Here is a 27899-nt window from a genome sequence, read left to right on the forward strand (position 1 = left end):
TAATGTCACACCTTATTTAGTGGTTAAGTAAGTTATTCCACGCTGGCTGCGATATTCCTGAAAGTGATTGATCGAGGAAGCAATCCCAGCTTTAAAATTTGGGGCTTGGTTCACAAAGCTTTATGTGTGTAAGAACTGTTTCGTCACTGGCTGGAGCTTGTGCAAAGGGGAGCAGCACTTTCTATCTTCTGGGCCATTATTACACCAAATGCTTTCGTGAATATAGCCCCCAACTCTCCTTCTGCTCATGTATCCCCACCCTCACTAAGAAGAGAGAACTTGCACTTTTTTTTTGTCAGTTGTGTGCTTTTGTTATTTACGAAATAAATAAGTGGCTCGAATCCGTCCCGATTGCTTGGTCATTTCTTCTTTTTCTGGCCACCACGCTTCTGGTTTGAGGGCGCTGGCATTTCCTCGCCCAGGGCTGCAGCGAGCTGTTTCTTGAGGTCCAAGAGGCGCACCACTTCCTTGTCGATGGTTGCCTTGTCTGCCTTGGCAACCTTGAGTTCCCTGACCTTGTTGCCCTGCAGTAGCAAAGGAAAGCCTTTGATGACTGAAATACTCGCTATAAAGTGCACACATTTCTTTATGAAGCAGTGATGGCTGCACGTTGCCTCCTTTTACTGCTTCCTTGTCATAAATGACAGTTGGATTATGTGCGTTGGCTGCTGTGTCATCCAAAGTAACATTTCGGCACTCAATTTACCAGAATTGCTGTGCCGCCAAGAGATGAGTGCACGATTTGCTTGAAAGTTTGGTAGTGAACAGTTTTATATGTGATCCAGTGGGTTCATGAACCCCTCCAGCCTTTCTCTGCCTAAAATGCTGCACACAACCTTTAGCATTGGATTTGGGAAGTTACATTTCTGTGTTGCACACTAATATAAAATTGGTGGTGCAAAGGCGAAGCCTTGCCTCTATATGTGCACCAGGCTAGCAATGTGCAAAGCTGTGCACACAGTGGGACCAGCTCTACTTGGTACGACCGTGTGCATTGCTAGTTTAGTACTGAAAGACGTTTAAAAATAGAGAGAAAAAAAATACTGCTCTGTACCCTGCATTAAAGCTCAGCATGTTTGTTTTAGCTCTGTGGTAATTCTGTCAATGTCGGCGCTCGATCATCGGCACATGTCGGTCAATCACGGCAAGTGGTTTCTTTGAACAATGCCATCATGAGGGCAAATTTGGCCACAATCGTTAATGCCACATGGACTGTGAGCTTGCATTACGCATGGGGCCAGTGTTCTCCAAGGCACCATAAGAAAGCAAATATCTAGTGCACTATATAGATCACTCAAGACAGAAAACTGCCAAAGTTACCCGAATATTTTTGACTGATTCATTGTGAACAGCTTTATTCCAATATCAGCAGTTCATTTATTTCCTTTTTTTCCTTTTGTCTTTTACCGTCAATTATTATTTTTTTTGGGTGAAACATTACTTCAGACATGGAAAGCCTTATTGTTTTTTTATGTTCTTAAATTGCAGACAGACAAGGCCACAGAAACAGTCTATATTAAGCATGATATTTCTTGGCACAGAATTAAGTCAAGCATGCTTTTGTTATCCTCCATGCTGCACATTAATTGTGCTGCAATGTAGAAAGAAAAATGCAGAGGTGCCAGCAGTAAAGTTTTTGTTGAGTCGTGTCCACGGAATAGTTAGTAGTACTAAATCGAAGCTCCAAGCACTAGAGCTTTCCAGGTCTAATTGTTTACTTGAGTTGAAGAAACAGCTCAAAACATTGAAAAGGCGGCTGTCGTAGGTGCAGCCGCCTCGTTCTGTGCCGCCATTTTTAAAACAGAGAGGAGCCATACTTTTGCTTCGTTTCCGCCAACTGCACCCTAAAAAAATTCGTTTTCTGTAAAGCTGGTGCCATTTAATAGCGCAGCATTCACACTTCAAAAATGAGATGACTACTGCTCTTCTGTGGCACCCAGTAGACGAAAGGAGACTCGTCCTTGACACAAAGGGTTAAAGACTGACTTTGCCGTCAAAATGATGGTCAGTTAGGGCTATAGTGACAAAGACAACCAAACACAACATCCTTAAAAAAAGTTCCACAAGTGGAAATAAAAAAACTAAGCAAAATCTATATATCAACCAGATGGTTTATTTTCTTGCTTTCGAAAGCCACTCTATTGGGTTACCTTCAGCACGGTTAAGTCAGCAGTGCTTACCTGAACTTGCACCTGATGTGTGAGCTCCTCTGCATTCAAGCTGGTGTCACCGGAAGCATGACTGTTCACAGAATTAATGCTAGTGTCCTTGTGGCCATTCACAACCTGAAGATAGTAAACATACGTATATTTTCCAAACAAAAACAAACATTCACCCCAGCAACCCCAGAAAGCTTTAAAGATTGTCATGGCGGATTTTTAATCTGGCTGAGTCTTGCACGCTACACTACTGTAGTTTATGCACCAAATTAGCCATACACCTTACCTCAGAATTACAGAAGATTTCAACATAGTTTATTACTTGTGCACAGGTAATCCTTCAAGCTGTACTCGGCAATATCCTAAGAATTCAGTACAAGCTTTGCCCAGAAAACCGCACAATGCCTGCCCTCTATGCATCCACTCTACAAAACGTAATTCCTGAGACACCAATAGTGAAAGTGCTGTTTGCCTATGCCACGCCGTCACAAAAACATGCCTGCCAACTCTCCTGCTTTTTTTTGTAATGTTTATGAATTTGCACTCAATTTACGACTTTACAAATGTTGCGTTAATTTTTACGAAAAAATGAGTTCTGATCGCAAGAAAGTTTCATTCGTAGGTCCCTCAAGATTTCGTAAGAGGTCTTCCAATGGTGAAAGGATGCAAGAAGGGTAGCTGCTTCGCGCAGGTTTATACAGAAAAATTCACGAAAGAGCAGCAATTGCGAACACCAAGGTTACTGAATCTAAAACTCTGTAATCTAAAAACAATGTGTTGTTTGTCAGTATTTGATGCATCAAGTCTGTTGCTGCTTGCATGTTGCGTATATATGTATAGGTAAATCATCTATAAAGTCTAAGTCTATATGCATTCCTTAAAGGGCGTGTGCTCAGTGCGAGCTTTTAAAAAAATGCTTGCTATTCACCTTCACTTTGGTTTCGTGTCGACGAGAGTCTATGAATTTTAAAGTTGACATATTGGCAGGTATGCAGAAATGAGCAAATGTGATTGGCTGGCACATCTATACTAATTTTCTTTTGCATCGGATAGCAGTGTATTTGCCAATGCATTCTTAAGTTGTCGCTGACTATAATGCATAAATGGAAAATGAACAAGTCCTAGAGCATATGCAAGCAGACTAGTTGTTTCTGCGGCGCAGTTCATTGAATAGTGTTTTTTCTTATGCATCTTCCATTGCTACAGCAAGGTGCAACTATACCTTTGCTGGACTTGGTGTCTTGCCTTCAAACCGTTTCTTCAGGGTGTCTATCGTCTCCTGTTCAATCTTCTTGAAAAGAGGCAGTGGCTGCAGAAAAGAATAAACTTTCGGTCATTTGATTCCACATAGTACCGTACTGTCTATGGCACAAGTTTGTGAGGAATGCCAAATGTTGACCAAACCCTATTACACATCAAGATCCATCTTTTGCAAGCGTTTGTGGGCCAGACTTTCTAACAGTAAACAAAAAGCAGATGTCGAGAGTGCCCTAGGGAGCAGCATAGACAGCCCTGCAGATATTGGTAGCAGATGGTCCCAGTCAGCAGGTGCACACACCATAATTCTAGTCCAATAATAGATATCACAATGTGACTACACTGATTTTCCGTCATTAAAAAAAAAAAAAAGATAAATTGCTGACTTGGAGAGCAGTGGTGTGGATTCAAAAAGCGAGGTATTGTGTGGAAACGGTGATAGAGAAGTTAATGCTCACAGTGTACATCTGACGGCATGTTCCACTAGTCAGCCGAGAGGCTTGGGGCTTCATCAAAAGGTTGTTCCACTACACAGGTGACAGAAACTGTGACAACATACCTTTTAAATTTAAGTTCTTAATTATTGAAATAAAATGCAGCTCTGTAGGCACTAGATTGCATGACCTGTGGAAAAGCAAGCTTATAGATGTGTTCACTGATTTCAAACCTTTGCAGCCTAAAAAAGTAGATGGCAAGCAAGGGTGTGTTGCAAGAAATTCCATGCACTTTTGTATCCCGCTGCTCCCTGCCTGCTCCAGCTCCAAACATAAATCTTGCACTGGAGGAAGAGGATTTTCTCTAAAATTTACAGACAAGTCTGAACCTGCCAGTAAAATTTGCCACAAACCAGAAGCCCATGATTTATTTTGGTGACCAACCCTTCAACATAAACTAAACAAACTGCCAGAGTATCGGTCCATATGTATTAATCAGGATGACACACAAAGCAGTATGTTGTTCCTTTTCCAGGCAATCTGACAAAAAATGGAACAGGGCACTGAAGGACAAACTTGTAACAGCGCAGGCAGGAAAAAAATAAATAAATAAAGGGGGTAAGAATGGATGATATCATTAATATGCCAATAGTGGCATGAAGTGTGAGCATGTTCTGCTGTCCGGACAGTTGTCTTCTCAATCAGCAGGTGGACTATAAGCCATTAGGAAGTTTTGTGATACAGGACCCAACGTTGAAGCATATCCTGAGCACTTGGGTGATGACATCAAGCTTGCTTACTGCTACACATCATTATGGACAATCTGTTAGTGGTTCACAGGCAACAAAATAATCTGGAGATGTGCATGACAGTAAGAAGCATATCTGTTTGGAACACACATGTTGTGCTTCTTGTCATGCTGCGAAAGAAGTCGCGAGGCCCTTGCCATTGTCAAAGTTTTGTTCGAGTTCTCCCAAGTTTGTAAACAGCAATCATTTGCGATAGACAAGAAAAGCAGTGGTTTCCATGCACATTTCATGCAAAATAAAAGCAAGGGTAACGGGTTTCTACACTAAATAAAGGTAAGTTGTTGCATTAAATACTTCTTTACTGCTTTCTGGGTACATTCAATAACCCAACACTCAAATATATTGGACAGTTCTTCACCGGTTCTGTAAAATCTGAATCAAGATTTTATTATAAACTGCTAAATATTCTAACAAATTCATATTTCCATATTCATATTTTTAGAAAGAACAACTTCCAGCTGGAGGGCAACGAACTCAGTGTGACCATCTGAGGTGTATAAAATCACCTCATACGCAACATACAGCTGTTATCATCAGCTTTTAGGTCTCTTGAGTACAATGGCGATTGCACGGTACCTTTAGCTGCAAGCAAGATGGACATGAGTTAAAATTTACAAGAGGAATCATGCACAGCACAGGTCTCGAGAGCAGGTTTAAAGGCAAAACTGGCAACCAACAAGGGTTTTGCCAGCGCTTGCACGCTCTGCAAGATTTTGCTACTGGCAAGGTGGCATGAAGGACGAGGCTGCCCATTCTCACCTTGTTCATCTTGTGGCCAGCCTTCAAGAGTGGTACAAAGTGAGGTTCCAGCTTGAACATGGGCACATTCAGCTGCTGTCTCAGGGCTTCGCTGGTATCGGGCATGAATGGCTGCAGCATTCCAGCCAGGAGACAGGCCACGTTGGCACACAGTGCCATGATGTTTGCTGAACGCAGCCTGCAGTAAGCGTGACTTCATTGCAACATTCAGCGCAGAAAGTACATGTGAACCACCCATCTCAATCTTTTGAAAAGAGTTCAAAGATAAAACTTCACAGTTTGGCAATGACTCTGTAGCCTCTGCACAGCCTTTCTGAAAAGCTGTGACCAATTTCAAATCATGTTTTATGCAATAAATTATTTTGACATATGGTGTACAGTTTCATACAATAAATGAGATTATGGAGACAACTTGGCTTCAAAAGTTTAAATTGGACTTAAGTGCAAGAGACAGCATATCAGTGAGCCTGGGAAAGACGTTGAATGGAAATAGAGCAAAAGACATACAGTTAAAACTGCTTATAACGAACCTCCATATAACGAATTCCTGGATATAGCGAAGTTTTTCTATTCCCCGCTGTTACTTCATAGAAGCACATGTATTTGAGACCTCTACGTAACGAAGTGGCAGCAGGAGACCCCCTCGAAATAACGAATTTTCCCCATCGACAACCTGGAAATTTCGCCTCAAATTTTGTCATTTTTGCGCGAGCAGTAACCGGAAGCACTTTCTCCGCCGCGACGGAATGCGAAGCGAGCGCACGTGTGCGAGGCAGGCCTGCATCCCTCGGCCCGGCGATCTTGCCGCCGCTGGCGTGACCTTACCCCTCCCTTCATTCAAACCTGATCCTGCCGCTTGCTGCAGCTGGCCTAGCCTGCCAAGCTGGCACTCTCCTTTTCCAGTTAATGTTGCCGACACGCTGGCAGACATTGTGACACATCACACTCGATGAGCGCGGACACGCGCTGTCAAACGCTGGCAGCGTGTGGAAGCGCCACTGCAGAAGTGAGCGAAGTGACCTTCGTGCTGTTGCCTATCGCTTCAGCGCAAACTGAGCGCCGAGAACACACAGCACGCACAAAACTACGAGCCGTCGACGCACCTACACTGCCTAGACTCTGCCCCAACGCAGATCGCTTTGAAGATACGGCCCGCGCGACCACGCGCCGTACGCAGTACGCAGTTGATGCCAGAGTACAGTACAACGCCGCCCGCTATCCCTCCCCCCTCACTTCCTCGCCGGTGCCTCGAGTGCAACGGAAGAAGGCGCGCTTCCTCCCTGCTTTTCTGTCTTGCGCGCGCGAAATTTAGATGCGGTCGTTGGCTCCCTTCGCACGTTTTCACTCGCACATACAGCATACGGCGCGCGGCGACTGCGTTATCGCCCTTGGACTTTATACGGAACATCTGAGCCAAAACCAATATTAGGGCCACAATGCGTCATAGACACGATCTTTAGATAGCAAACACAGATCTCAAGGGCCATACTTTGGCTGGCGGAAACCGAAAATATGTCATAGTTGTCGCCCACGGCACTTTGGGCGGCCAATGCCATCGTCAAGCCACCAAGCCAGGTGACATGAAAAGTCAAAATGGCCGCTCGGACCGGCGCAGGGTGGCAGTTCGCAACGCAACGTATGATGTGGAAACGGTCGCACAGTAGCGACGCAACAGCGGGGTTACCAATGCATTGGGTTCTATGGGAGCTGTGCTGGGACCGGCCGAAAACGACGTAACAGCCGGGAAATGGCAGCACCTGGGAACGTAACAGCGGGGTTCTACTGTAACACTATACGACGCTACGATGCCATCGCGACGCTCGCTCTTCATTTCTGATGCCTCGCGCTTGTGCGAAACGACACGCGTCCACGCATCCAGAACCTGGTGTGATATTCCAAGGATGAGTGCTTCGACGAAAACGGAAAACGAGTGCGGGTTACAATCGAGGACGCGTTAGAATAGAGTAAATACGGTAAGCGTTTCTTTTTTGAATTTTCGTGCCGAATCTTCATATAACGAAAGCCTCTTTATAACGAAGTTTTTCGGGAATTTGTCAATTTCGTTATATCCAGGTTTAACTGTAGATGACATAACAAAAGGCTTCTTTTACGCAGAGTCATTCAAACTACGAGGATCAAGGTTCAGGCAATATAATATTTGACAATAAAGATTAAGAAGGAATTTACCTTTGCTCTGGTGTTCCTTTTACAAGCTCCCAAGGCTTGTGGAACTGGATGTACTGGTTGCCTATTCGGCTGATGCTCAATATGCACCGAATCGAATCGCGTAGCCTAGAATGAAGAAACAACTGTGGCTACAAAAATTTGTAGCTCTGATAGCTGTAGTTCACTAAATTCTAAAGAAAATCTTTTTTGTTTACTGGCACATTGAATGAAAGCAGTGAAAGAAGTTGTGTCTTTACCTGACTTTGTCCATAAAACTGATGTAGTGCCCCAGTTGTGCTGATACCTTAGCAATGACCAGCTTGTCTTCATCAACAATGTTGAGTTCAGGCACCACACCACCAAAATTATTGAACAGAAAGGTGAGCGCCCTGTTCACAAAGTTTCCAAGGTTGTTCAACAGCTCAGAGTTGTTCTTCAGCTGCAGATCACTCCAGCAGAAACTTGTGTCCTATATAAAGAAACGATACATGATATCAATCAATAAGTGAATCAAATTTTGTTGCACACAATAACATGCAGGGCACATAGATCATGCACATAGAAGGAGGTCCAAGACTACAGGAACAATAGGTGGTGTCCAAATCCACGCCCTAGCAATGTTTGCCTCTGAGTAACAGAAAATGATTTCGATGGCTATGGTTTTGCTAGCTGCATGCCCTGGAAGCAATTGCAAAACTGGAAAAACGTCATTGATGCCACATGTTGTACACCACTTACAAGGGATGTTCTATTCGTTAAAAAGATTGTAATGTTAATTGCACTCATCTGCAATCACATTTACTTGCAATATACATGCAAATAAACGCATGCACGACACTCTGTACAATATTATATGTAGACCCACAGCTGAATAATGCACTGTAGAAAGCTCACTAATACATTTCCCAAAAGTACACTCTCCTAGCTATAACATCACTAAAACACAGCCCTAGAAATGCTAGAAGCTTGTTCAACATGTTCACATTGCATCGTCCAGATATGTACTACATTCTGTTCCTGTGGTCCCGAGAAGAACATCTTAGAAGGGTTCATTCTACCGTATATAAAACATCAGTGCCAGAAGCAACATGCTGTCACTTTCAACAACAGAGCTTTAGCAAGTCACTGATGATAGAACTGCCATATTGCTACTAAAACTTCTTTTAGCTTTTAATGTAGTACCTGATTTTCGGGACGCTGGTACATGAGATAGAACCTCCAAACATCAGCAGGGATACCAGTGTCCTGGGCATCATTTCCAAACACACCGACTCCTCTACTCTTTGAGAACTTGGCATCTTCATAATTTAGGTACTCTGGTTAAAAAGAAGAGGAAGAAAAATCAGACACTTCACTACATAAAAATAAGAAAAAAAAAAAAAACACATACTGAGGTGATGTGGCGACACCCAGATGTTAGAGTACATGCTGTTGGTAAAAGAATGGGTATATACAAAAAGTTTAAGAGTACACAAAACAGCAACCTTTCAAACCATTGGTGTCACAAAACTTGACAACAGAGCTTGCTTTAGTGCAAACTTATAATAATGCAATTAAATTGCAAAGGTGGTTTTGGCAAGGAGAAGTGTCTGCCATAACAGAAAATAAAGATGATACAGCATGCCATGCTCAACTATACAGTTGAGGTGCACGTAAGGCAAATTTTTTGTTGTTGTCTAAGGGTAGCAAGAAACTGCAGTGCTACAGAAAGGTTCCTACTTCTGTGATGACTTGACACTTAAATGTCTAGCTCTAATTAGCTTATTGTCTCACAATCTCAATTTCATGTCCTAAGCTTTTGGCAGAAACCAAGCTACATGTTGATGCTGTGTAAAGGGCGCCAGAAGAAAAGTCTGCAGTGATTCTTCCCAGAGCAGGCCTTGAACCACTGCCCTATAAGCTCATACAAATTCAAGTAATGTACCTAAGTAGTGGCTACAGAGTTGTAACCGAAGTGCTAATTACTGGACATTGTGGGTGAAACTGAACATGTGTAACACAACCTATACATGCAAATGCTTGCTTCAATGCAAGGCTACCCATAAGTGCAAATAGAAAACTTATGCTAGTGATATATGTCATAGAGTACAAAATGCCTGATCAGAAACAAGTACCGTATTTTCTGGGCTATAAGTTGCACCCCCCTCAGAACTGCAGTCTTAAAAAAAAAAAATGTATATAAGCTGCACCTGTACGTAAGACACATCTGTTCATTCGATATGCGATTTCAAATATTTGTGACGTTTCACTCTGCGAACGCGGGTCACGCACAAGTGTGCCGTTCCTATATAATTGCGATAGCAATGATATGGACACTCCAGGCGCATTTCTGCAGTTGTGGTCACCGCAATGTTCTGTATAAAGTCCAAGGGCTATAACATTGTCCCCGTACGCTGTATGCTGCATGTGCAAGTGAAAGCCTGTGATGGGAGCCGAATCGCGCACAAGGGCGGAAAGCGGGACGGCAGTGCGAGAGGGAGAGGGGGGGTGGCTTGCACTGTAGCAACTGCGTAGTTTGCACAGTGGCACGCCGTATCTTGAAAGCGATCTGCAGATGTGACGATTTAAGGGTCGGTCGACTTGCAGTCAGCCTGCCGCCACTTGCGTTGCTGCTCTGTCCTCGCCTGGTGCACGAGAATTCGATCACGAGAAGAACCGGGTACCTCGATAGCGTGCACAGAACCCATAGCAATTAAGTGGCACAGGAGGCCAACCCAGCGTGCTTCGTGTGGCCATATCCTCCAATCCAATTTTGACAGCAGTTTTTCCGAGAAAAAAAAAAAGAAACATAAGTCGCACATTCTATAAGACGCACTGACGAAAAATGGTGAAAAAAAAAAAAAACATGACTTATACACCGGAAAATACGGTACTGCTTGCTAATTTCTTAGTCTCATTAGGAGACGAGGAAGTATGAAAATAAGACGATATATGAAATAAAAATTTTATACAAAAATGTTCAAGTGGATTTTCCTACTGTTTGTTACATAGTAAAACCCCGGTGATACGATCACGGCTGGTACGAATTTTGGTGTGATACGAATTCGTAACATTCCCCGGCTGAAATACATTGCTCACAATACGAAAAACATTGGCTGTTCCGAACACTTCGCCGCGCTGCTGTGGATCATATGAACGCGTGAGCAACAGCGGCCACGGCGACCGAGTGAGCGGAGCGACCGGCACAGACAAGCTGGCATAGCGGGATATGGGCGGGATCCATAGTCGCCAAGCAAACGGCTACGTCACGCGGACGGGTAATCTCTCATTGGTCCCCCGTCGAGCGAACCGGACCACATCACAGATTGATGCTTTGGCCAGCGAAGAAGAAGACGAGGACCGCTGAAGCAATGACTACCGTGGCAGTAGCCACGATGGCCAAAAACGCTCCCTGCACTCGACGTGCTGAGGCGTTCAGTGGCGTGCGAAAACATTTGCGAGATCACGTGCGCACAGTTTTACGCCTTACAGAAGGCAATCGTTGACGATTTAGGAAAGAAGAAAACGCACACGAATAGTAGAACCCCGTTGACACGTTCTTCAAGGGACCGCGAAAAATGAAATAATGAAACTAACAAAAAATGCACAGAACAAAAAAAAAAAGTCGCAGTTTCGCTCGAAAGGCGAAGCATCGATTGCGATAGCAAATTAGTAGACAGCTGTACGAAGAAAGGATAGTAGTTTTATCGACCGTATAAACTTGTAAACATTCGCGTAGTACTAACTAAATTAACAAGCACGATGTCACATGCGCACAGGTAAACATGAACACATCTCACTCGATGACCGCGGAAACTCGCTGTCAAAACACTGGAATGAGGAAGTGCGGAAGCTGCAGCAGCGAGCGAGAGACAGCACCATCGTGCTGTCTCTCGCTTCAACGCGAACTAAATGTCAAAAGCACAGCGCATACTAAGCTACCGGCACTAGACGCACTTTGTCGACATCGCAAATTGTTTTAAAGATGTGGCCCGTGTGAGTGTGCGGTTTGCACACGTCTCAGATTGCTTATACAGCGCCTGCACGGACGCGCCGTATCTGCAACATGCCGGTCGCTTACTGCAATGTGTCGGTCGCTTGTTGCCACACACAAGCTGGCTGCACTGCTAAATTTATGTGATAACCACATTGAAACGCAACGTAAGACGTAGGCACATTACAGATTGGCAATGTATCAAGGGGACGCAGTTTGCGTCTCGCGAATGCGCAGTGGCTCTGGCACTATTTCTTTAGGTTGGGACAGCAAAAAACAGCAAAAACGCAACGCAGCAGCCGGGAAAACGCAACAGCGAGGAATGTATCAACGGGGTTCCACTATTATGAATTTTTTCTGCTAAAAGTAAATCCATTTTTTCTTGATTTTGTGTGTTTTGATGATACGATACGAATTTTGGATGATATGAATATTTCATGCGACCCCGTGAAATTCGTATCAACTAGATTTTACTGTATGTGGGTTCAATATATCCGGGTTCGACTGTATACCCTATTGAAGAACACTCTTGCCCCAATTTCTACTGCTGCCCTCACTTCAAAAGCCCTATTGAATGAAATTTTGGACCACAGAAAAAGCCTAGTTAGATAATGCAGATAGAGGAGTCTCCGTGCAAAATTTGACGTTTAAAATACATGTGGGAGCGTTACGAAAAGTTAGCAAAAATAGCCGTTTTTGATACTGAAACTGAACAACACACCACCATTACTGCTTGCTTAAAGTGATGCATGACCTAACGTGCGAATTTCTAGCATGACCCCCGCAACCTTGGAGGCCACACAGCTGCAAAGCGCAGATACCGCGGCCACCCCAGGGTGCTGCGACAAGCCCTCTCTCCGTGCCAGACGCTTAGACTACAGCACGCTCCGGCTGGTCTCTGTGGTTCTCTGGGCAGGGCTAGATGAACCAGCCTGAACGTCCAGCACCCAGCGGTGGCTGTGGCATGCTAAAAAATTTCGGATGTGAGATGCTGAGATTTACATCATACTGCATGCATCATCTGCTAACAAAAAACATGCAATTACTATCTCTGAGGCTTTGCCAAGATTGGCCGAAGTGAAATTTTGTTGCAGTTGGCCTTTAACTGGTCATCACAAGCACCCTGTGAAAGCAATAATTCTTCTCAAGGACAGTGGAGAAGAGGAGAAGGAAAATGACAAAATTGTAATCAATTTCACATTGCAGCTGACGTGACTGACAAACCAGCAACTTCATAATATACTTCTGGTATTAGAAAAACAGTCTCACCTACGGCCATAAGATGGTCAACTGACGTGTAGCTTTGGTGCGTGCCCAGCTGTGTCATAGGAAACACGATAGCATGGAATGGCACGTTGTCCTTAGCCATGAACTGGTACAATGTCACTTGGTCAGGCTGCTTCCACCAAAGCTCCCATTCGCTAGTGTAGTTGGCCGTAATGGAGAGGTAGCCAATAGGAGCATCAAACCACACATAAAATACCTGTAGAATGGAAAAAAAAAGAAAAACAAGGACAGAACTTTAGAACTAAAGTAAACATGGTAAACATGGTTATGAAATGGTTATCTCATAGAGATAACCATTTCATAAAGGGGCCCAGGAACACGTTTTAACCCTTTACTACCGAGGACGAGCCAGGCTTTGAACCTGGAAACACTCAACTATGTTTCCAGGATTTAGTTCGGACAGGCCCACCTCGTCCTCAGATAGGAGTGGTACAAATTCCTTGCTTCTCCTCGGAAGTGAAAGGGTCAAGGCCACCATTTTCGTTCTAAGTCTTTCCTTTGCATGTCGAAGAACTAACAGCAAAGGAATTATGGTAATTAATGCACGCAAACTCAAGTTGTCGGTCGTAGGAACTTCAACATACACGAAAAATTAATGTAACCCTCAACTTAAATTTTCGCAGTGCTGGATGCCACATTTCACTCTCCCATGACGTCGTAAAGTGGTACCCAGCAGCCGCAGAGCATCGATGTTACATAAAAGAAGTTGGCGTGCCCCGGTTGCTAAGTGTGCTCAGCTGGTTGACGGCGTTCGCATGGCCTCTGCAATCGGGCAGCGCAGTGGTCAGATCTCGGAGGCCATGATGTCACTTCTATGGTTAAACAGCTTCCGTGAGGCGGCCATTGGCGCGGCTTGTGCTCAACATGTTGATGCCATTCCCATGGTTGCAACACTTTGCCTGTGGCTGTGTGATAAACCAGGTAATACTTAAAATAGTTGTAAAATTTAATGTGGTAGATTTTTCCGCAGTACAGGATATGTAATGCAGTCTTTTGTGACTCCCGTTTATCTTCCCATAGAACTCAATGCATACGCATACCATTTAGAGTGCAGCCGCGCGAGACGAAATACTGGTTATAATGCAGTTGCCGGAAAATCCCGCAGACAAGCGAGGCAGCAAGCATGCTTCCGGCTGAGGAAAGAATGACAAGGGCGATGCGGAGGAGGAGGATACAGGAACTGAGCAAATGAACAAGGAATGGAGAAAAAAAGAAAATGCTGCAGGAGTGTGCTGGCTCAGGGGGTGCATGGGGGTTGCCTAGGCGACAAAGATTTGCTCCGGTCACTTTTGTCACGCGGTGCGCGATCTGCACTGAATTCCTGTGCATTGTCACTATTTCGCTCTTCAGTTTGTGTCCAGAAAGTAAATACAGTCACTGATTGACTTTATTGGAGGTGGATGGGGTCGCAAAAGTGTCCGAATTATTGGGTAGGCCGGAAAAACTAATTTCCACAGTAAAATTAACTTCTTGCAGCGCTGTCTTGTCGGCGGCCAAAGTGGCAGTTTGGTGCAAAGTCAACGAATTGCTTCGCAGAGGCTGTAGAACACTTGAAAAACTTAGGAACCACCTCGGCAGCGAAAGTGAGGACACATCCCGGTCATATGCTTCGATTCCTGGACACGCGCGGCTGCTTGGTCTACGGCCCGGATTCAGAAATGCTCCTAACCTTAGACCGTTTCCCTACCTTACGCAAGGAGTCCTTCATGCTACCTAAACGTTAGGCGCCCTCAGAAGGCCATCGCGAATTCTAAAAGCTTCCTTTTACCTTCCCTGCGGAAGGAGCGCCTCACTAAAGTCCCTAGATATTTTTTTGCTTAAAATCTAGGGACTTTACGCCTCGCCAAAGGAAGTGGAACGTTACAGGCTTCTGGTTTTGAGATTACTTACGAAAATATGCAAAATATTTCTAATGAATTGCCAAAGTAAACTTCCGGTGCTGTTAGAATTGCATTTCTACTTCTATATCAGGGCATAAATACCATTTCTTTCGTCACTGACGTAAAAATAGCTCAAAAATTTTTCTTTTTCTTTTTGGCCTGCGTATTGTTTCGCGCGCGCGCGTGTGTGTGTGTGTGTGTGTGTTTGCCATGCCGGGCAAAACTTATTTCACGGAGCAAGAAAAATTGGCTGCGGCTTAACTCAGTTATGCCTGGGTGTGCGTAGCTAGAGGTACGGTTAATCTTATTGTTTAGCTTGGTTCTCTCTACGGTTACGTCTTTTTCATTTAGCTTCGTACGTCTGAATGTTTAGGTTTCGTTACCTCTCGTTAAGTTATGGTTATATTAAAGACTAGACATTATTAAATGGTAACGTATTTATTGTGAAAGTCTTCATCTTGTTGTTTCTCAATTGCCGCAAGGACGCCCCGATGGTCGGTGAGGCGGGAGGATAAGGGGTTGTCGTCCAGTGACTTGAACACGTTTCGGGTGCTATCCTCATCTGAATCCACTCGCCTGGCCACTTCGTACTTACGACGCTTCTCGAGGCGTGCGGCTCGTTCTTCCTCCGTCTCTTCTGCGTCGTCTACACCGGGGCTTTTAATGGGTATATAAGTACAATCTATGCACCCAGTAACCCCGGGGAATCCTCCAATGGCATAGAACCTAGTCATGACTGACCTCGCTTCACTGGCGTTTGGCAGCCGAACGTACTTGGGATACAGACGTAGGCATATCAGCTGTGTCTTATCTCAAATGCATCGGCATATAGAGGGTTGGGATACACACACAAGGTCCCCTACAACAGTTTGCATGGCACCCGTTCCATAAAAACGCAGTGCGATGAGGACCTTCAACAGAGCAGGTAGCGGCGCTCCTCTGTTGTCAGTGTTACAAAGCAGTTGCAGCTCTGTCAGTATGGTTGCAACAGCTCGCTTGGAAAAACGATACCGGGCTAGAAACTCCACTTCGTTGTAGTGTTCCAGTGGATAATGCCTGTCAATCACATGCCAGACTGGAGTCAACAGCGGAGGCTTGTACACAGTCCCGTAAAGAAGTTCACTTGCACGCCGAAGAAACCTTGCATAGCTTTCGAAGCTATCGTCTTCAGATAAATATCGCAAGGCCGTCATTCTCGCCGCTCGCTTTTCACAGAAAAACGGAATCACAAAAGAAATGGCACAAAGCGCAGTCTGCGGAGCCAAACTGGACGTCAATACATGGCGGCTGGCTGCCGCGGCGTTGGCTGCGCACGGCACCTATCCAAGCCGAGCGTACCGCGTGCAAAGTCCTGCGGAGAAGCATACGTTCAGGTAGAGGAGCGCGGTTAGGAAGCATCAAGGTAGCATGCCGGCTTCCTAAGCGTGAGGAAGCACCAAGGAGGCCCTAACTTAGTGCCCCTTAGTAAGGGACGTTCCAGAATTGACGCCAGGTCGCCTTACAGCGTGTAAGACGTCCTTAGTAAGGAAAGGAGCGTTTCAGAATCCGGGCCTACATGTTTTGCAAGTGCACAGCCTTAGAAAAATGTTTATATTATAGTGCACTACCGCTTATAGTGCGGAAATTCGTGACTTTGGAAACTTACGTTATAAGCGGTCTATGCTGTACTGGCAATATTGTGCGAACGTAAATTGCACGTTACATTTTCGAGCAGTGATCATAGAGCCACTCATCGACATCACATCTGTCGCACGAAGTGCACGAAACTACCGCATTGTGATGCTGCTATTGGTGCTGCCCGGCAAGCTTCCTCCAAAACATTGCACGGCTCCTTAAAGCAATTACTAGCATTCATCATTATCATCTTGGGGACCAAGCAGCATCAATAAATGGAACATTGAATAATGTTAAAAAGCATTTATACAAGCACTGCAATCTTATCATTCACACACACAAACCCTAGACATGGTGGGACAAAATGTCTAACATTCCTCCACGTTATGATGCAAGTTTTGCACAAAATATCATGCCTTGCTGATACTTCAAAAATAACTTATTACCAGGAACCAACTGCTCTGTTGAGAGAACTTCCATGCAAATGGCACCCTCCCTGTGCCACAGAATTACTTGCAAAGAGTGGCAGAACATGACCTCTGAAACTGATGATGTGGTGCAGGGCTTCTGCACCACTCCTGGTACCTCGGAGGCCATGTGTGTCATCAATGCAAATGCAACAAACATGCCGCATAGATGACACACATTGTCACTTGTTCGCAGGCAATTTGAACTGAGGAGTCAGCTTGCTGAACCAACTGCAATTCTCTCTGCAACTAACTCATCTTTTGGAACAGAACAAAGGCTGTTACCTAATGTCTCAAGCTAATGTCTGCCTTAATGTGTCCCTTTACTCTATTCTATAAGACATAGCACTCCAGCTCTAGACATCGTATAGAAAATGTAAGAAAAACTACTGCACTACGCTTACCTTGTCTTTATACTTCTGCAATGGGACCGGTGTGCCCCACTTGAGATCTCTTGTGATGCACCGAGGCTTCAGGCCATCCCTGAGCCAGGAATTCGTTATCACTTTGGCAGTCTGCGTCCATTGATCTCCTGAAGTCTTTTTCTTGAACCATTCCGTAAAAGCAGGCTCTAACTGAGAAAAGAAAAAAGAAGCTTGCAGTGCTACCAACGCATTGCTGCTAAGAGTACTTCGAGTTGCTTCATGTTTATTAAAGCAAAACAACAGATAAAGCTGAGAGGTCAGAGTAATCACGAATCTGCAACCAGCGAAGTTTATGAATATCAAGCAAGCAACCACACATATACGCTCTGACTTTAAGCTGCTCTTCAGCACACATATTAGGAACTGAAGCCCAAATGACTATGCCCATCAAGAAGAGATTACACCCGAGGCATGAGAAACTAATTTCAGAGTAAACAAAGTATCAATAACACAATGTGAATGCAAAATGCTCCAAGATTACAGTGTTACTATTCAAGCAATGCTTTAAAGAAGAGATGCTGCAATACCACTTTTTAACACAGAGAACCAGCTGATCATACAGAATGGTAAGCTTACAATAATTCTCAGTGCTCTTTCTCAAGTTGACTGCAACAAGAACAAGCCTCATGCACCCATTCATGCATGCACATACACCACACAATAGAAAACATGTAACAGAGCTAAATTTGAAACACAATTTCTTTGACGGTGGTTGGTTTATGCAACACTGCGGCACAAAAAGTCAGTGCAGTCACTCATGAGTACTAATATTGTACCTTGGGGAGGTCAATGAAAAGGTGGCCTGATGTCTTCAGCACCGGACTCTCCTTGCACAATTTGCACCGTGCTTCTTTGAGCTCTGTTGGATTTATGAGCTTTGAGCAGAGATCACACTGGTCCCCCCGTGCGTCCTCATAACCACAAAATGGGCAGGTGCCTTCAACAAACCTGTCTGCAAGAAACCTGCGCACAAACAGCCAAAAAAGAAAAGAAATGAACAAGAAAAAAATTGTGGTTTAAATGTGTGACTGACTAATACTCGCACCAAACTGCACTGCATAACCATAACTGGCCAAAGTGAGTAAGCTAGTCATGAGAATAAAAGCTCCACAAATATGCAGAAAACAAAGCTTGGCTGTGCGCACAATAAATAACAATTTAAGTGGTATTCAAGCTAAAGATACGTATAAACACACTGTCGAACCTAGAATAATGAACATGGATTATCAGAGAAACAAAGTAAATCTAAAGTGTTTTTTGATTCGTAGTAAATATATGCTTATAACAAATATAACAGACATATTTTCATGTTGGATGCAACTTTTTTATAACAAGGTTTGACTGTATATAAATCTTGAGAATTTATGTGCAGAATGGGCAACAGCAAGCCAGCTACGACAGCAAGTCATAGCACACACAGAAGTTTTAAATGTACCAAGTTTTATATCATCAAGCCTGGTTAGGGTATATCAAAATCGAGGAGTATCACATAGCATTATATCAAAATAATTTCATGTATAAAGATGAGCAGCTGCAATATCTAAGGCCTGTGACCGCATGTGGCAATGACCTGTTGCTGCTACAACAGAATGCAACTTCAAGACTAAGACATCTAAAACCAGCAACACCTAAAAGTTGTCTGTGACAAAGCTATGTACATCATGCAAGCAGCCGCTATGCCAACTACAGTGTAGACCGCTTATAACGTAAGTCGCCGGAGTCGCGAATATCCGCACTGTAAGCGGTACCGCACTATAACCAAAGCAACAATTTTCAAAGCCCGCACATATGCAAAACATGTGCACCGAGCCGCCATGCGTATGCGACAGTCGAGGAATGGGGCTGGAACGTTTGCATTCAATTTACAGTCGAATCTCGTTAATTCGAACCAAATCACGCGGCGGCGCCTCCGAGCGGCATTGCTCCGGCACCGCCATAGAGTAAAAGCTTAGGGGAGACCCCTCAATGTCGCGCATGAACAAACCAAAAAAAAAAAAAAAAAAAACGCGGCGGACATTTCACTCTTTCTCAAATGGCAAGGTCGCCGATTCTGTGTTGCGCCGGAACATGCGTGTACGTGCCGACGTCTCAGCCACGCTATCGTAGCCACGCGTAGAAAATGGCAGTGAACCCTTCTTTCTCCTTTATGCTTCCTCTACTTTCTAGTCACGTGTTGACCTTGCACGCTGCGGCTGCGGCGCAGAGGGAAGCAGCGGCGCTTTCCGAGGCCGGCCAACGAAACTACCCACGCCGGCAAACGCCCGCTTCCCGATACCGGCAGAAAACGAAACTTCGGGGAGCTGGCACCGGGCCGGCTGTAGCAGCGGTGCCTGCAAGGCGGCAGGCGCGCAAGGTGTTAGTCGAAGGTGAGGGAGCTACGAGGGAGGGCGAGGGGAGCCACCGAAGCGGCGGAGTTGCCAAGGCGAAATCCGCTTCCCTGCCGTCCTCCTCCCTCACATTCCACGGTCTCCGCGTGCGCCCTTCGCCGTGCCGTGCCGGCGCCGCCCACTCGCTCGCTGAAGTTTCGTTTACTGCCGTTATCGTGAAGCGAGCGTTGGCGTTTCGTGGCCCTCGCTCGCTATGCGCGGTTATATTTCACAACTCGACTCGCACTCAAGATTCTGGTTTCAGCCTCACTGGCTGTTCGTTCGCACCACGTGCCCTTCTCCTCCACTTCGTCTCTTCCTTCCTCGATCACTACTTGGGGCGCCCGTTTGAGGGGAGCATTTGCCGTCTCTGCTGACTTCCGTACTCCCAGGCAGCCGCACTGTAACCGGTATTTCGTTTCCAGCAACTGCACTATAAGCGATACGTGTATACATGGAGTGCTATGGGAAAATTAACGGGAGTCTGAAAAGACCGCACTATATCCGGTCCTGCACTATAAGCGGTTACGTTATAAGTGGTCTATACTGTAATGCACATGCCAGGATTCAACATGTGTTCCATGGTGTGAGTTGCGGTGCCGTGCAAAATGCCAATGCACTGAAAAGGCATGTGCCGAAAGTACTGCACAGACTCGTGTAAGGGGCCACACTTTCTTTTCACAATTTTGACGAGGTGCGGCCCTTGCACAGGACCGAACCTATTGGTTCGGTCCACTACTAGATGACTACTACTAGATGGCCACTACTAGATGACTCTCACCATATAGTAGTGACACACGGAAGTACGCAGCGTGTGAAAATTCACCGATGGGCGCTCGTGGCACCGAATGTGATTGCTTCTCCGTTAGAAATTTATTTTTCCAAATTTTTGGCTGCCAAGTTGGGGGTGTGTCCCTTACACGAGTCTATACGGTATGTTGCGCAGTCTGTTTTTCTGCATATGGGATGCTGCACACACCATGTGCACATACATGCTGCAATGCAACACACATAGGTGGGGCACCTTAGATGCTGTTTCGCAACCAGTCAACAAGAAAAGCATCTGTACAGAAATAATGCACTAAACTTGTGCAGTAACCTCTGTGCCAGAAGATGCTATGGCTAGTCATAGCATTCACATATTGGCTAAGGGAGATCTTTAAAGACTTTTGGTGATACTAGGATGGAATTAGGATGGATACATCTGCAGAATGCCACAAGTATTTGTGCGTCAAAATATTTGTTAAATTTTGGGGTTTCACGTGCCAGAACCACAATATGATTATGAGGCATGCTGTGGTAGGGGACTCCGGATTAATTTTCTAGTATAAACCGCATGCACGCGATCTTGTGCGCGACAGCAACAAGCGACGCGATGGCTGTCGCGGTCGCTCGTCGCCTACAAGTCGTACCGCATGTGAGCGACGTCTCCCCGGTGTTGCCGATATGAGGGCAGCAAATACTCGCCGAAACTGGCGTGACGCTTGCTTTATTAATTTAAGTTGATGTGTTTTAGTGTAAAGAGCAGCATAAATATTTTTAAAGGTCTTGCACTACGTTATTATCCTTGAACGTATCAAAATCTAGTCGTTTGCTCGTTCCGTGCGACAATCGGTAGTACTTGACTGATGTATATCCAGTTCCGGCTTCGCGCTATTGGCTAGTCGCTCATAGCACTTCCGGGCGACGAGCGACGAATTCTAGATTTCTAGAACCAAGCGATTGAGCGAAAAGGCCGAGCAATCTGTTCGCGCAACGGCCCGTTTCGTCGCTCGAAGACGTCGCTTGTCACTGTTGCGCACAAAATCGCTCTCATGCGGTTTGGGCTTTACCACTTGGGAGTCCTTAACGCACACCCCAATCTAAGTACATGAGCACTTTTGCATTCAGCCTCCCTCGGAATGTTGCCACCGTGGCGGGGACTGAACAGGCAACTTTGAGCTTAAGAGCACAATGCTATGGCCACTGAGCTACTGCAAAGGATGAGCATTTGTGCGTCAGAAGAGGTTGTGGTCAATGGGCGCAGGGCCAGAGTGACTCATGTGCTGTCAGAAAGTGCACCCTACGGTGCCCTGTGCCTCGAATTGGTCGGTAGTATATATTGAATACACCGGTGGATGCAATGTGATGTAAGTGCGTATCTCCCCTGTGCTTTTAATTGAGGTTCCCCCTAGAGAGAATTTCTACTTTTCAATATAGACAGTAACCGAAAGCATCCAAGCTTTATATAAGTGGGCTCGAATGCATGCCACTACACGTATTCTAACCTCAATTTCTACTGTAATGAGCACTGCAGTTACAGTACATTTTAATTGTAATTACACAATCCTTCCAGAGAAATGTGACAAAGTTTACCTGTCACAATGACTGCAGTAGAGCTGTTCCACCACTTCTTCAAGCAAATATCCATTCTGGTGAAGCTCTAGGAAGATCTGTTGCGCAATTCTGAAACAACACAAGTGGCAGTGACGGAGGCAGTAGTAAAGAGATATGGGAAAGAGTTTATTCCTTAAATACTGCACACAGTTTCACACTTAAACAGAAAGTGAGAGAGGCATAAAGGAGAGATGCCTAGACCCGCACCACTACTGTATCGCAGGTATAACACTTAAACAGTTTAGCAACTGAATATTGTACTGGCTGTCACAAAAGCTGTCTCGCGTACACTTCGATTTGACTACAATGAGCTCCCTTGGTTTAGCCACGTTTATTTGAGTAAAACGTTTGCAACTTTTCTCACACCTGTCTCTTTCCCTTATTCCACACATCAGTGAAAGCAGGACTTGCAGCCTTACTTCAGTAATGTCTCTAATGTTTGTTTGTACAGAGTCTGTAGCATATAAATATCACACTGACATACTTGCTGACATTGTACTGAGGGCAAAAATTTTTTTTAAATGTTGTTCATGTGTTCTACACTTCGTATGTTGTGGCTAGTTATGGCCTAAACCCTAATCTGTGATTATTATCTATGAACACTATAGCCCACTCAAAGCCTAGCGGTATTGTGTCCAGGCACGTGTATCATCACTGCTCCACGACACCATGGACAGAAAAGTTAATGAATACAGTGCCAAGGCAAGAATTAACAATCTTACTTTGTCTGCTGCTCAGTTGTTGTCCTCCCGAAATGATCGAAGGAGATGTTGAACCACTGGTAAATGTCACTGTGGATCTTGTTAAACCGGTCGCAGATCTCGCGAGGTGTGATGCCCAACTCCAGTGCCTTGGTCTCGGTGGCTGTGCCATACTCGTCTGTGCCACACACATACAATGTGTTCCAGTCTCTTATCCGACAATACCTAATGCACGTAAGAGAGTAGCAGTGAGAACAGTCAAGCCCCTTTTGGAGACCACAGCAGCAAGCAGCATTACAAGTTCAGGATTTCTTACCTCGCGAACACGTCCGCACTCAATACAGACCCAACAATGTTCCCCAGGTGTGGTACATTGTTGACATAGGGCAATGCACTTGTGATGAGGACATTCTTCTCACCCTTCCTGGGGAGTCTGAAACGGCGAAATACAAATATGCAATACGTTTCACACATACAGCACTGGATATGCAGACAATGTGCATTTGAATCAAATAACAGCATTTAATATTTCGGTGCATTTGAATATGCTACAAGTGACTGTGCTAACAGCAGATTCTTTAAGCGACAATACAATGACCACAGCAGTGAATAAATAGCATCGCAGGCCAGAAAACACACAGAAAAAACTCCCAAATACCACAAGCACGAGTAGAAACAAGGGCTGGTATATGGTATAAAGATTCCTTTTTTTCGACTAATTTTGAAATAACTTTAGATAGATACAGATTAATTTTGACCACATTGGTTTCTTTAATGCGTATTCAAAGCATCATGCATGAGCATTTCGGCATTCCGCCCCCCTCGGAATGCAGCAGCGGTGGCCGGGAACCGAACTCGCTACCTTGTGCTGAGTGGCCGAACACCATAGCCACTCAATAACTGCAGCATGTGTCTACATCATATATGAAAGCTACATAAAATTGGTCAGTGTAAAACAATCTATGGTCACAGCAATCGGATTTTCCAGCTTGCTCAGCAGTATTGCAAGTGGACTGCACAGTAATGTGACACAATGTTGCACTGCCAGATTTGCAAACTTTCAAAGGTCACGTACATCGGTACAGTCCGCTTTTGAAGTTCTGTAGCCTTGTTCTGAGGATCTGTCCATACTTGAAAGGCCTTGTCAATTTCTTCTGCACTGAATGTGTGCTCCCTGTCTTCCTAAAGTCATCAAGTGAAACACATGTTAGACCTGAACGTACGAAGGCTACACTTCAGGTAAGACACCTATTCTACTGACCACTGGTGCTGGGGCACAACTGATGCTTGACCTCTGGGAGACTGCGTCAGGTGTTTTCGGTGGCACAGTTGAAGAACATTGTGGTGCAAAAGCCACGAGGGATTCCTGAGAGAACGACAACAATTTTACAATAAGAGTAAAAGACGCAGCAATGCAATGGTAACTGTAAAACCTCCAAAAACAATTATCTACACAAAAGAGGACTGCAACTTGCACTTGGAGTGCAATGAACAATGACATCTACCAAATAAAATGATCTACTTGATTTTTAACTAGTAACAATTGCACCTTTCCTTAATCCACCAACAAATGGAAGGTGCGAATCGACGAAGACCTCACCCAGAATTGATCAAGCAGTCAATGCCTGATCAGCGCTCTTGAACACTACTACCAAAAAGGTGGTTACACAATTCATATTATATGGCAGGTACACTGCCTTGGCTGCTTCTGTAAGATGTAAGTAGTCCACAGCAGGCACACATTATTTTTCACTACTGCTCATTACAATTACCAACAACATAATGGGAGCAATAAACTTGATCTAAAAATATATATGGTATACCTCATGTCAGTATTAATCAGAAGCACTGCAATGAATCTGCTAAAAGAACCTGCTTGTCAGGAGCTATTAATTAATCAATAAACCTGAACGAAGACTGTAAACCTTAATTAAACAGGTAATAAGCCAAGGTCTCATTAGTAGTTCATAAATGAACAACTCACCTTGAATCCTTTGAAGCCTTCCTTTGGAAGAACCAACTTTAGTGCTTTTTGAAAACTTGCGTTGGCTTCTAAATGACTGAACCATTTGCACAGAGCCTTGCAAGGAACTACTAGACCTGCACCAAAAGGACCACAACTGAATTAAGAACCTCTAAGCACAGAATAAAGAAAAAGATCATGTTTCATATATTATCTGCTTGGATTACCTGTAAATAAGCTGTCAACAGTTTTAAGTGGCAGTATGGAAGACCAAACAATGGCATCGGCAAAGCCAGAACCCTGCACATGAATTGCAAAGAAACAATAATGTATAATTTGTCTGTTAGCAGAACAGGTTCTTCAGTGACAGTACACAGCACACTATAATTAAGGAAAAGCAGTTGACTACTTATGAACATGTGCAAGCTAGGCCACTTATCCATGCACCACATATTTAAGTATTACAATTTATGAAGGCGTGATCACAGCAGCCAAGTGCTGACAACAGACTTGCAAGTTACAGAGAATCTCGTTATTCTTGAGTGGTTCATTGTTTGCACTGAGTCCAGGTACAGTACTCAATAACAGATTAGTAACACTTGCATGAATAAAGAGGACCAACTTGCACAAGCTATACTGTTGTGAAAAGGAACTTACTTGTGCATTCTTACTTAATGTGGAATGTTGAGATATGAAACCATCCAGGTGTCTCAAGAGTGCTTTGAGTTGGAGCTGTATGCTGCTGTCAACCTTTCCATGTTGTATATGCTCTAAGAGAGCTCTTGCCACAGCAGGCTGCAAACGAATGCAGGTGAGCGTTATAGCAGGGTTATAGTTTAGGGAGACTTAGTCTTAAATGCGAAAAACAACTACCTGTAGTTTCACGGCTTCCCATTCGGACCATTCTTCGTCTTCGATAAGAAGTGAATTTTTCCCAGACTTCTCCCACAGAAACCTGAAAGGAAGAACTGTAAGTATTTTTCACCTTCGTTCGTATACAACGCTATTGGGAAACTCATGTTGCAGCCGAAACATATACCTGCATATGGCATTAGCGTTGAACAAAGTGGTACCGTCTTCAAGCCTTAGCACCGGGAGCTTCGGTCCGCTGAGGTAAGGCACAACCTTGTCTGCAATCGAAACATGACTCGCGATGACTACAATAATGTCACCGATGGTCCCCCTAAACTGGCCCAGTTTTGGGGGGCACGAGAAGGCAACTAATTAAGAAGGAACTTGGAAAAATAAAGTAAGTAACCGCGAAAAAAATAATGGATTGCTGCCGGCGTGTAGCACGTTTGAAGGGACAACTTGAAGCATTCATTTTTGTTGTGCCCTTGTTGATAATGGTAAAGTTACTGCGGCATCGGAACACTTTGGCTGCTGCTGTTGTCCTTCATGATTGTGGCGCATTCCCACATAGGCTACCTATGCACATTTCTTTCTTTTCTTGGCAACTCGCGTGACAGGCATCGCGGGATGCGACGTTGCAGTTTGCGCGAAAAACTGCAAGTGCAAGCGAAACTACTTCGGGTGCCGCCAGTGAGGACCAATTTCTTCATAAATGAGGCCTTGTGAGTACATTTTAAACAAGGAGCAATCTATACTTCGTGCTAAACGAGTTAATGTTTGAGCGTTGCACGTGTCAAGGAAGCTAGAATGAATGAATGAGTCTACGTTACATCACTTTCCAGCTTCTATACTCCGAGAGCTCCACTGCATGAAACAGTGCTGCGGCACAGCTTGGTGCCTACATTTTGTCAAAGTGACTTACATATAATCAATCAGACTACGTTCAAATACAATGCGAGGCGAGTTTTTTTTGCGAACTAGGTCGACGTATTTGCGGGCCACACAGACAAGCGATACGCAGCGGCAAATTTTTTTCACCTTTGACGTTGGCGGTCACTATCGGCACAGGTTCACCAGTAATCTCGACGAATATCGCTGTTTTGATGCCGTAAAAATTGTGGTCACAGTCGTGTAACTTCATTTTGCCACGAAAGACCAAGCTACGCGTGCACGGAGAAGGCGGCGCTTGGGGAACGGACAGGGAAAGGACACGTAGCGCCCTCTAAACTCCACATACGGAGTTGTGAAGACCGCCAAAAGGCTCGTGGAATGCTCGTGGAGGAGCGGCAAGGTCACGTGGGTATATTTCCTCCACTACGTCACCCAAATCCTCCTCCGTCTATTTTGCTGAAACGGGGATGACGAAACATCGCCATCTGGCGCGTCAGCGTGACGCACAGCGCTCTCGTATTGCAACTGGACCGACCGGTCCAGAGAAAGTTGCATTTAAGCATTGGTCATGTTTTCACTAAGGGGCTTTAGGGCTGAAAGTCGGCCGTCTACTATGGGATTATTGGTGGGTATCTGTGGCGTTACGATGCGTACAGGCACAGTGACCTGTGTATTTATCCTAAACTGCTGTACGGTCTTTTTTTTTTTTTTTTTTCCCGAGTTTCATAGGATGTTAGCGCTCAAGTCTTAGTACATGCAGTACTGTACGTATATTCATATTTATCAAGCTGTGGATTGGGAGGGGGAGAGGAACAAGCTTACATTCTATATGGTTCGTCTTGATTAAATTAAAAGTTGCTGTCATATCTACAACGCCGCCGTTCTAATTAAGAGTGAGTGCAGTGGCCTTTGTAGTTCCCGGCACCTACCTGCGGGATTTTCTAACGCTGTTCACAGCAAACGAACCAGTGATATATATATATATATATATATATATATATATATATATATATATATATATATATATATATGGACCTCACTACCTGCAAATTTTCACTCTGTGTCACATTTCGTTCTCTCAGTACACTGGGCCCGGAAAACATGTGTAACGCGTGTTTATATAATTATAGCCGTAATTAAACCACTTACGTTAAAATTTGTATACGCATCAGACGGGATCCATTTACACCAAATATGACGTCGGTGCCACTCTGAGTTCGCCCAGGACATTGGTCAAACACTGTACAAGCTTCGCATTAACGCCTTGTTTAGCCCAGATACTTCAAACGTCCGCCGCAAGTGCGTTTCCCCTAAAACGTGGCCCTCCCCATTTCTGCCAAATGTTAACTCGCAGTTCCTCCGTGTATATGGACGAACAACACAGCAAAAGCCTTTACAACTAACTGCCTTTACAAGAATAAAAATGTCAACTAACTAGCCCACCAATACTTCAGCTACTTAAATCGGTGTCACGTATACGGATAACGAATATATAACGCTTTCGAACACGACTGTATAAC

General features: G+C 44.6%; 2 protein-coding genes across 2 annotated transcripts in view; one reads left to right on the forward strand and one right to left on the reverse strand.

The window, feature by feature from the left end:
* On the reverse strand, positions 1-26718 carry LOC119455693 (methionine--tRNA ligase, cytoplasmic-like). Its single transcript, XM_037717116.2, has 21 exons — positions 26527-26718; positions 25676-25766; positions 25510-25591; positions 25294-25431; positions 24864-24936; positions 24658-24773; positions 23935-24039; positions 23749-23855; positions 22990-23106; positions 22695-22898; positions 21952-22041; positions 18007-18193; positions 17210-17380; positions 12827-13040; positions 8767-8900; positions 7842-8053; positions 7606-7710; positions 5419-5596; positions 3382-3468; positions 2181-2285; positions 1-524 (listed from the first exon to the last, which is right to left on the reverse strand). The coding sequence occupies exons 1-21, from the start codon at positions 26627-26629 to the stop codon at positions 360-362; spliced, it is 2784 nt and encodes a 927-aa protein (XP_037573044.1). The 5' UTR covers positions 26630-26718; the 3' UTR covers positions 1-359.
* Positions 25783-27899, forward strand: part of LOC119455089 (delta-like protein 1) — a 35628-nt gene continuing 33511 nt past the window's right edge. Inside the window, exon 1 of the mRNA XM_049668958.1 lies at positions 25783-26210. Coding sequence (XP_049524915.1) covers positions 26201-26210 — 10 coding nt within the window. The 5' untranslated portion in view covers positions 25783-26200. The remainder of the gene's footprint in view (positions 26211-27899) is intronic.

Source organism: Dermacentor silvarum, chromosome 6 (genome assembly GCF_013339745.2).
Source record: "Dermacentor silvarum isolate Dsil-2018 chromosome 6, BIME_Dsil_1.4, whole genome shotgun sequence".
NCBI classification, from domain to species: Eukaryota; Metazoa; Arthropoda; class Arachnida; order Ixodida; family Ixodidae; genus Dermacentor; species Dermacentor silvarum.